The following is an 11,496-nucleotide window of genomic DNA, read 5'->3' as shown; positions in this document are numbered from 1 at the left end:
TTATTAAAACTAGATCCTTTATTGAGAATATAGTTTATCATTTTGATTCTATGTAACAATCAGAATTTTGATAGACACAACTATTTAAGATAATTTGATTAAAACTTAACTGGTATATCTTATTAATAATTATCTTAAGCAAATAGAATCTAAGCTAAATTGCTTCTGACAATAAGAAATTGATTTGATCTTGATGAATCTTTCTATTGCCTCACATGCTTGTCCTTGAACCATTTTACTTAATGAAGTTATCTCTTTAGTTCAAGTGACTTGTGCTTGCTTATATTTAGGCAATCTCTTGAGTAAAGTGACTCAAATTCAATTATTGTCATGTCTCATGTTGAGTCATCTAGTTAAGAAATATGTTGTATGAATGTTTTTGTATCCTAGAGAACCTAATGAATTGCCTTCTAGAAAAGAAAAAGATTTTGCTAATGATACAGGATTTGTGAGCAAGAAATTTCAACTTGAAGGACACCTCGATGAAAGATACAATAAACATTCCCTTGGAAACAAAAAAAAGAAGATTTTCTTCAGCCAAGGGAATAAAGAATCTAAAAGGTATTTGGCTTGAAGAATGCTAAATGTACTGGTAATCTAAACTCTTCTCTTGTGAGTTAGTTGAGCAAAATCAATAGTCTGAAATTATACGGTAGCATGATTAAACATTTAATTGCTAATCTTCTTGATATCATGCTTCATTCTCATGCTAATGATAATTGTTTCATGGTATGATTAAATTGAAGTTCACTTTTGCCTGTATAATGCATAACCATGAAATACACAAGTTTATGCCTCAAGTTTCTAATTCAAAATAACTTGTGATAAGCTATGAATCATTGGGCATAATGAAAATGCTGTTTGCATGATATATATTTATATGCAGCATATTAGATTAATTCTTTATTCTGCTCTTTCATGTAACTACTTGAAAATAACAAAAAGAGAGAGAGATAAAGAAAAAGAAAATGAACATTGCTCAGAAGAAGTAAAAGCTAAGTAAATACTCCAATCTTAAGTAAAAGCAGCGCAAGCATAATATATTCAGCATATTTGTGAGACTTGTGTGAACATTCTTTTGGAAGGGATAAAATCCGTAATTAATTATATTTAAATAGGGAGAGTTTGGAGTGAATATCTTGTTGCTAAAGAAAACAGTTGAACATTTCTACATTGCTCATTATAGGGATGGTGTCAATGGGGAGGCTAGTGGTAGTACCCGGCACTATTTAACCCAACTATTCGGTGTAGGGCATATTAGGGACGGCACAAGAGGGAGGCTAGTGGTAGTACCTCGTGCCCCTTCCAACTCCACCGGATAGGGAGCAAATAGAGTATAGAGCATAGAAAAGTAATACCAAAAGAAATGAAGATTAGAATGTTCACTAAATGGTTAAAGGAAGAAATTCAAAAATACGGAAATGAATGACAAGATAAATAAAAGTATATATAAAGCTTGTGAAAAGCCAAATGAAGTTTCGATCACTTGAAAATACACCTTAAGGATAAAATCAGTGTAGAATTATATATAAATAGGGAGAGTTTATTTGAAAAGAATAAATTTTGATCTTTGACATGCTTGCTCTTAATGTTTTAATACATGATGTTATGACTTAATGCATATTATGTTTTGCATGTGACATGATATTTTGAATTATGTGTCTTCAATATTCAAATACCAAAGATCTTTCCTGAATATAACTTGTAATGCTTCATGCCTATAAAATTTGATTGAAACATATTACTACCAACAACAACATCATTCTGTTTTAATGAATATATTTTGAAAAATAAAAGAAAAGCATAATTTGAATTTGCAAATTAGGCAAAATGAATTGATTCTGATTTATCTTTTATCTTGCCTAACATTAGAACATCATGTCCTCCAATTTGTACCAAAATTTAATATGAATTACAAAGATTCTGGATGTGCTCTAATGTTCTTGAAATATGTATTTTCAATCGTAATGATTTAAGATGAGCTACAATGAGAAGATACATATCTCAAATTACAACTTTGAAAGCCTCCTTGAGAATCTTTATGAAATTCAGAATCTGATTTTATATAAAAGCTTAAACTCAACATGAATTTCTAGATAAAATTACAGCTTAAGAAAAATAGAATAATTCTGATGCCTTGATTGCTTGCCCCGATACGCATCTGAAACATATCATTTCTTATCTTCAAAGTGTACTAATATTGGTCTGAATGATGTGTCTTTTGATGATCTTGATTGCAAACAAATATTTTTAATATATGATTTTATTTTGATATTGAAAAGATTTATTGTGCTTCATATATTATATTGCTGAAAAACCTTGATTAAGAAATTGAGTTCTATAAATACATATACTTCAATGATCATCTATATATTTTTTTCTCTCCTACATTGTTAAAGACTTTCATCAAAATATATATGTATATATATTATTAAAAGAGTGAATGATCTCAAGTCTAGAAATATTTCAGCTCACTCAAATGATTCTTAAAAGAAAGAAAATGTAAATGCTTTTGAAAGAATTTGAGCTTCAAATGAATCATTTTCTGATTAATATTTCAGTACATTTTCTCAAAGATTAAGAGGAAGCATAACTTGTTCTTAAAAGATTAAAAAGAGTAATTGCTATAAATTTTGAATAATTCTAGATCACTCTACATTCTTGATATCATAAAGGTTCAGTTTTATTCACGTTTATCATTAAAATCTGAAATTCAACTAAAGATAAGAGAAAGAATACTAAATGTGAAGTGGTATTAAACTTTGTGCTTCGTTGAATATCTTTTGAAAGTTGGATTTTTATCTGTACTTAATTGGTAAATCATTTGTTTTGAAAACTAAGTGAAAAGGATTCCATTTGTCTTAGTATTGGAAATTTACTTTGGAATCTACTAATGAGTTCTTATTGGCTTGCACTTTAGTGTTTCAATCATGAGCCAATTCATTTTAATTGATTTTGATGCTATGATCTTTAAAGGAGTAAAAGAAAGTCTTTAAGAGAGGTTTAAAAGAACTTTCAAAGCCCTGAATTTTATATATCCTACATTGCATAAATTCATGTCTTGGTGTCTATGCCCCAATACTTTTATATCATGAAAGAACTTTAAAGTCATTAAGAATTAAGGATTCAACATAATCTTATGTTTTTCAAGTATATAAGGTTTGATCTTTATTTGATCTTATACTATACTCTGAAAATTAATTAGATTGCTCTCATTTTGCTATATACTTAATATATTAAAAAAAAAAAATGTTGGATTTTCATCCGTGCCTTTCTTTGAATATTATTCTTGATACTCCCTAAAATAACTTGAAAAAGATTCCATCTACACTTGATTTCAAAACTATCCTTGGAATCTACATTTAGAGATCACTTCCGGCTTACATCGTAAATATCTCATTCCTAAAGCCAAACAAAGAGAAATAAGATGTCACTTTATTAGGGATCATGTGCAAAATGGAAATATATGTGTTGAGCATATATGCACTGAAAAACAATTAGCCGACATACTCACAAAACCCTTGAGTGAAGATAGATTCTGCACGCTAAGGAGAGAATTAGGTATATGTGATCCTTTTTATTGAAGAAATATAAAAGGGAGCAAGTAGTCTCATGATACATTCCTCCAATTTCTAAAAATCTATGAAACATGAGTCAAACTTGTTATCTATAGATTCCTTACTCATGTATCATTGTCCCAGAAAGAATTTATAAGGATCGGAAGCAAGGAAAATTTTTAGAAGCAAAAAGGAAGAGAAAAGAAAAATTCTGCACTTGGGTCAACCCAACCCAGAATAGGGTCGACCCAACGTTGAGTCGACCCAAGAAGTTTCTTGAGTCGACCCAACGTCGGGATCCCACTGTTAAAAGGGGGACCCGTGAGCTATCTAGGGCACTGTTTACCCTTTGTCTTCTTCCGAAAACCCTATTTCCCACTCTCAAATCTTCTCCAATCACCTCCAAACAGTAGATTACTTCAATATCTTGGAGAAATGGGACCCGAGAGAGCCGTAGCCAAGCAATCCGAGAGAGTCTCACGATCTATGTTTAGAGCCTAGGCTAGATATCTAGTTCTCATATGTATCTTGCTTTTTCCCATATGTATCTTGTTTTTTCCCTTATATCTTTAAATCTTGATTGAGGAACATTGTACTTATCTTTATTTTGGGCATTAATGTATGAAAATGTTCCTATTTTGATCAATGAAGTCTGAAGTTTGTTCCTTATTGCATCCTTTCCCATATATATGTTTTTGATGATAACAAAAAGGGGGAGAAGAGAAGGAAAGAGTATATAAAGGGGGAGAAGAAAAGAGTATATAAAGGGGGAGAAGAAAAGATAGAGTATTCAATTTAAGAAAAGAAAGAGCACTTCATTTGAGAAGTAAAGAAAGAGTATTAATTTTGGGAGAAGTAAAGATATGTATAACAAAAAGGGGAGAAGTAAAAATCGTGTTTAGAGTATGTTAAGAAAAGAGGAATAAATGGGCAAACAAATTGGAAATCATATAAGAAAGCTTATACATTTAAGGGGGAGCAATTTGTAACAATGAAAATCATCAAATCAAAAATTTCTATCACAATTCAGAATTTGGCAAATAAAAATTCAGAATTTGGCACGCACCTCTAGCACCCCGATACATAAGCTGAAACTCATATTTTATCTCAAATTTTTGAAGTTTCATTGCTAATGAATTATAAATGAAAGGGGGAGCAATTCAAAAAGTCAAATTGGCAATATTTGAATGATATAGGGGGAGATTTCACAAGGATATATGAAAAGCTGAAATTCAGCAACTTAATCCCTTTTATAAACTGATTTTAAAGACAAGTATCAATAGGCTTATACTCTTTATTTTGTAATCATCAAAAAGGGGGAGATTGAGGATGATAGTGTTATTTTGATGATTAACAAGCAATTATCTAGAGCAAGCTATAAGTTAAATTGATACTTCATTTATAAGTTCATTACTCTCAGTATATTTGTTTAAATTGAAAATATATATATGTTCTTGTTCATTTGAATGGATCTAACCTTGAGAATGCAGCAAAGTGTGGATTGAGTCGACCCAAAGATTGTTTGAGTCGACCCCGGCACATCAAGAAATCATTTGGCACACTCCTGCAAAAATGGCACAGATGAACAGTTGGTTGGGTCGACCCAAGGTAAGCATGAGTCGACCCAAACTTCAAGAACCTCAAAACATGAAGGAAAAATGGTTCTCTGGATTTACTGAGAGGGTCGACCCAAGATGAAGTTGAGTCGACCCAAGCTTGAGTCGACCCAAAGAAAGGTTGAGTCGACCCAAGTGAAGAAAGGCTGAAATTCAAGATTCTGAATTTTCTGAAAGTTGGGTCGACCCAAGAAAAGTTTGAGCTGACCCAAGGTTGGGTCGACCCAAGAAAAGTTTGAGCTGACCCAAGGTTGAGTCGACCCAAGAAAAGTTTGAGCTGACCCAAGGTTGAGTCGACCCAAAGAAAGGTTGGGTCGACCCAAGGGAAGGAAGGCTGAATTTCAAGTTTGTTTTCTGAGAGGGTCGACCCAAGGAATGTTTGAGTCGACCCAAGTGAAGGTTGGGTCGACCCAAGGACAGGTTGAGCCGACCCAAACACGGGCTGAACATAACGGCTAGTTGTGCAGAAATGCTTTTTGGACTCCCAACGGCTATAAACGGCTAGTTTCTTCAATCCAACGGTCAGAAAGGACTATTTGGAGGTTGGAGAAGTATTTAAGAGGGAGTATTCATTAAAGGAAGCAAGCTTTTGGGAAAATACATTAAGTGCATTCAAGAGAGAACCCTAGCAAGGCAAGCTTCATCCAAGGGCTTCATTCAAGAATCAAAGAAAGGGATTGAGCAGATTCAAAGAGTCATCAAGAGCTCCATCCTCCCTTGAAGAGTGAAGCATCCTTGACAAAGAAGAGCAAAGCGACTTCAAAGCGATAAATACCTTCTAACTCTTCTTTGTAGTTTATATTGTTTCATATGCTCATTTAGGAGTTTGAATCTTTTCTTTTCATTTGTTAAACACTTTGTAAAGGTTCGTTGGTAAGCCCGCAAAACCAACAAAGGTTTTTGGTGAACCCGGAAAACCAAAGTACAAAGGTTCGTTGGTGAGCCCGCAAAACCAACAAAGGTTTTTGGTGAACCCGGAAAACCAAAGTGTATAGGTTCGTTGGTGAGCCCGTAAAACCAACAAAGGTTTTTGGATTGTGAGCCCGGAAAACAATCCAACTGTAATCCGAGAGATTATAGTGAATTCCCAAGGGGACGCTTGGGGAGTGGACGTAGGTGCTAAGGAGAGCACCGAACCACTATATATTGTTGTGTTTGTGTTGTGCTTGTGTTTCCGTTTATTCTTGCATCATCTTCTATCTTTGCACTAGTTTAAATCATTCTAATAGCTTAAGAAATCATCCACCGCACTTATATTGAGAAAACGTTTAAAGCACCGAAAATTAGAAGAAACCAATTCACCCCCCCCTCTTGGCTTGTCACCTTGGGCAACAGTTAGGATTTCAAATTCATGGATTTGGTCATTCATAGGCTTTGAGTCCACCATCCTAAAGTTATTGAAGTCGGAGGCCTTGAACCTCTTTATCCCAGCATCATCAAGACCATATTTGCTATCTAGGATATCCCAGGGTTCTTTGGCACTCTTGGCCGTGTAATAAATAACATACAGCCTCTCAGAAAGGGCACCTAGGATTCTATGGATACAATAATAGTCTATCTCATCAGAAGTCCTAGAGGGTGTACTGGTAGAAGTAGAAGGTTCAGTGTGGGAGGAGCATGAACTCCGATTTGGATTTGGGTTTTGGTGAGTAGTAGGTCATGAAGTAGTTGGGTTGAACCCGTTATCAACTTCAGTATTGCTCTCACCTATGGCTGAGATCAACCCTAATGTGGTGAGCCAGAATCGCATTTAGTTCTGCCACCTCCTAAAGTTATGGCCCTCAAATTTTTAACGTTTGACACTAAGGTAGTCACTAGTGTTTGAGGCCATAAGTTCAAGGTTATAGAAAAGAGTCAGAAACCTGATTGAAGGCTAAAAGTTTATGTCAATAGATTGCATTAATATTTATATTAAACTTTGGATGTCTAATTGATATATCCAAAAACTAATAGCCAGATCAGCTTCAGATCGGTGGTGGAGCACTAGACTCACTTAAGTACCAGTCTTTCTTAGGCATATATGCCCATTTGACGAGCTTTTCTTTGACAGTATTAGTTAGTGGATATAGTCACTAGAAATCACATAAATTCAATTTGTAGAAAAGCTTAAGTGCAAATTTAAATTGGTTACTGTGTATCAATCAATTTCTGAATTTTCGGTTTGAATTTTTTGAATTAGTAATAATTGATTACTAATTTAGTGCTAGCAAATCAATTATTATAATTGAGATCTAAAATGTCAATTCAATGAATTATATAATTTATTACCTTATTAGAATAATTGATTACTAATTTTGTGCTAACAAATCAATTATGTAATTGAGATCTAAAATATCAATTCAATGAATTATATAATTTATTACCTTATTAAAATAATTGATTACTAATTTTGTGCTAGCAAATTAATTATTATAATTGAGATCTAAAATGTCAATTCAATGAATTATATAATTTATTATCTTATTAGAATAATTGATTACTAATTTTGTGCTAGCAAATCAATTATTGTAATTGAGATCTAAAATGTCAATTCAATTAATTATTTAATTTATTACCTTATTAGAATTATTGATTACTAATTTTGTGCTAACAAATCAATTATGGTAATTGAGATCTAAGATATCAATTCAATACATTATATAATTTATTACCTTATTAGAATAATTGATTACTAATTTTATGCTAGCAAATCAATTATTGTAATTGAGATCTAAAATGTCAATTCAATGAATTATATAATTTATTACCTTATTAGAATAATTGATTACTAATTTTATGATAGCAAATCAATTATTGTAATTGAGATCTAAGATGTCAATTCAATGAATTATATAATTTATTACCTTATTAGAATAATTGATTACTAATTTTGTGCTAGCAAATCAATTATTGTAATTTTGTGCTAGCAAATCAATTCAATGAATTATATAATTTATTGATTGAGATATAATAAGTCAATTCAATAAATTAATTATTATTTATTAACCAATTTTCAAATTTTTCATTTGAATGAGATCTGAAAATTATTCATTCAGGAGTCCAAATGGAGGTATGATAAACCTCTTGGAGGTTAAACAAATTATTATCTTTTTAGAATAATTTACTGAATTATATATTATTAACAAAAAAAATAAACCAAACACTTCTTTGGATTGTTAGCAATATATCACCTAACTAAGCAAATAAATTTATAATTACAATTAATAGAAATTCTTAAATGGAACAATAAATATATATTTTATTCGGTATCAAAATAAATCTATTTTATTATAAAATAAATCTATTCTAGCAGAAAATAAATCTATTCATTTAATAAATTCAAATCATAAAATAACAAATCACACAAATCTACTAATATTAAATTAAAAATAAAAGTTAGAGAAAATAGCCTGATTGACGGCAGGTCGAAGCGCATAGACGTTGTTCCAAAGAAGTGTTTGCCCCCATATACGGATCTTTCGGCAATCCTCCTCAGAGATACGACGACCCTAAACTTCTTCTTCGATACGTTCTGGAAGAAGCCAAATCGAACTCGATCGAACTTACAGATCCAGCGAAGAATGAAATAAAAGAATATAATAAACTAAATAAAATTACAAAAATAAAAATCAGAAGTGGCTAAGAGGAAGAACTTTTCTCCAGAATTTTTTTGATATTTTTCTCTAATTTTTCGTGTCCCAAATAGGATGAAATTGAGAGGTATATATAGGGTTTTAGTGCAAGGGCATATGGATCTTTTTGCGGACGCGTCCGCGCCTTCCACGAATGCATCTGCAGTAATTAAGCGTGGGTGCTGGCTCACGTAATTCCTAGCGGCAAACACGCATGCGATCCAAAAAGCCGCATGCATATTTAATTTTTCCAACACCCGCCTGGTAACCCTCTCTCTCCTAGTCATAGGGTCTCCTCAGAGTGGTTAGCCACATAAGAAGCTACCTAATTTGCTGCCTCGTTGGCCTCTCGATACACTTGTTTGGCCTGCAGGGCCATCCCACCCTCGCCATCTCTCGAATATCCCTGAGAAGCAGATGGTAATTACCCACTCTTCCCACACTCTGCTGGATCCATCCAATGACAATAGCTGAGTCGCCCTCAAGTACGAAGGTATTGGCCTGCAATATGCGCCGGGCTTACCTTAGGCCGATCAAGGTAGTCTTCAGCTCTGCCTCCGAGATAGAGGTATTGAAGATCTGACAACCACCAGCCGCAATCATCCTAGAGTCTGAGCCCTTAATGACAATCACCAGCCACAATCACCCTGCAGTCTGGGTCCCTAATAACGAATTTTTTTTCTCTAGGAGGCATTTGAGGAATAAAAAATAAAGTCACTTTTTCTAGCTGATGAGAAACTAACTTATCCATCTCCTAGATAAATATCTCTGTCCATTTTATGGATAAATACTGTACATGAAAAATTAATTTACCAACCCTACATCATTGATCAGAGCATAAGAATATAAATAAATTGATCAATAATTGATCATTTTTTTTAAAATATTTTTACCTCCAAAGAGCAAAGTTTTGGAAGTCCTACCATAGATTTTGTAATGAAAAATTATAGTTTTTGAACAACCATTCATTTTTTTTTTTGTAGAAAATAGGAGGGGGGAGGGATCAGCCCACTCGCGTAGCAGCTCCCACTGGGCCCCCCTTCCACCAGAGAATATTCGATACAGATGATAGGTTTTCGCGTGCCTTTTCCGATTCGTAAGCTCACCGTCTGACGTGTGGGTACGTCACCCCAGCGCCACCTTGGTGCAAATGGAAGAAAAGTATATCCGCCAACGAGCCGTCTAGACGTGGGGCATTCGGTCTCCTAATTTAATCGACACTCGCATGTTTCGAACCCGGACAACTTGAGTGGAATTATCGCCCTCCTTACCATCAAGCTACCACCTTGATGGCTGAACCATTCATATTACTTCTTAGTCTTTGTCATTAGATGAGATATACCACTTTAACGTAGCCGATACATAGCATTGGCTATGCCTTTACGGAATATATAATACATATTTATTTAGACTACCGTGTGGTACATTGATGCATGACCCCAAATATGCATCATTTTATTAAAAAGCACTTTGTCCAGTGAAATTAGTTGCCACGACTACTTGGGCGGTGCACGTAATAATCCACTCACCGCTTTCCTGATGAGGCAATAATCCAAATGCCCAAGGCGGCAATCGCACCGCCAGTCCCTAGTCTCACGGAATAACCCCTCCTCCTCCCCTATAAATGCGCGCCAAATTAGATCTCCCCCAGCGGAAAGAAAACGAACCGAATCCCGCAATTTCCCTTCCTCTTTCGCCCTCCAAAGAATCCGAGCCCTCATTTATCGAAAGAAGCAAGCATCCGATCCCTCCCCATCTCGTTCTCTCGCTTTCTTGATCCCCAGACCCCGCCCTCCTCCCCTTGTCCGTCTCCGATGGGCAGCATCCGCTCCCTCTTCCGACGCTGCCGCAGCGGCGGCCGCTCCAAGGCCTCCCCGGCCACCGCCTCCTCCCCCACCTCCCCCACCGCCGGCCCCGCCGGGGCCACGGACGAGCTGGAGTGGGTCTTCAAGAAGTTCGACTCCAACGGGGACGGCAGGATCTCGTCCCCGGAGCTGGCCGCGATATTCCAGAGCCTCGGCCACCCCGCCAGCGACGAGGAGCTGGAGCGCATGATGGGCGAGGCCGACACCGACGGTGACGGCTTCATCAGCTATGACGAGTTCGTCGACCTCAACGTCCGCACCGTCGACGACTCCACCGCCCTCGAGGATCTCCGTCACGCCTTCTCCGTCTTCGACCTCGATCGCAACGGCGCCATCTCCGCCGACGAGCTCGCCAGCGTCCTCCGCAGCATCGGGGAGGGCGCCTCCGTCGCCCAATGCAAACGGATGATTGACGGCGTCGACCGCGACGGCGACGGCGTCATCTCCTTCGAGGAGTTCAAGCTCATGATGGCCAACGGATCCGGCTTCCCCCTCGCCAACAAGATCGAGTGATTAGGGGGCTTGGATTCGGAATTCTTTTCCTCCTCGTCCCCCCTCTCTCTCTCTCTCTCTCTCTCTCTTTTCTCATCCCCGCGTTCTCGATCTCCTTTTTACTTTTCTCTTCTCCTTTTGGGGCTATTTTGGGGTTTCATTGATCCGGATTTGAAATTTCTTGATGTGGGTCTGGGGTTGGGGTGGTTATCATGACCGTCTGATCTTGATCCGGCTGTTGAGAAGAAAGAAAGCCGGATGCTGATTACTGATGTAATTAATTGTGCACAAATTGGCCATCTTCTCATTTTCTCTCTTAATACAATCTGGGATCGCTTTCAGCTAATTATGCCTA

The 11,496-nt window shown here is 36.1% G+C and overlaps 1 protein-coding gene across 1 annotated transcript; it reads left to right on the top strand.

Annotated features, from left to right (window-relative positions):
- Positions 1-10,324: 10,324 nt before the first annotated feature.
- On the top strand, positions 10,325-11,496 carry LOC103705626 (probable calcium-binding protein CML10). Its single transcript, XM_008789426.3, has one exon. It carries the CDS (start codon positions 10,599-10,601, stop codon positions 11,160-11,162), a length of 564 nt encoding a protein of 187 aa, XP_008787648.1. The 5' UTR covers positions 10,325-10,598; the 3' UTR covers positions 11,163-11,496.

This window comes from Phoenix dactylifera, unplaced genomic scaffold (genome assembly GCF_009389715.1).
Source record: "Phoenix dactylifera cultivar Barhee BC4 unplaced genomic scaffold, palm_55x_up_171113_PBpolish2nd_filt_p 000146F, whole genome shotgun sequence".
NCBI lineage: Eukaryota > Viridiplantae > Streptophyta > Magnoliopsida > Arecales > Arecaceae > Phoenix > Phoenix dactylifera.
This window is presented reverse-complemented; position numbering and strand designations above follow the sequence as displayed.

What these genes read in the sequence shown, in the direction of transcription:
- LOC103705626 (XM_008789426.3), top strand. Translation starts at nt 10,599, where the DNA reads ATGGGCAGCATCCGCTCCCTCTTCCGACGCTGCCGCAGCGGCGGCCGC.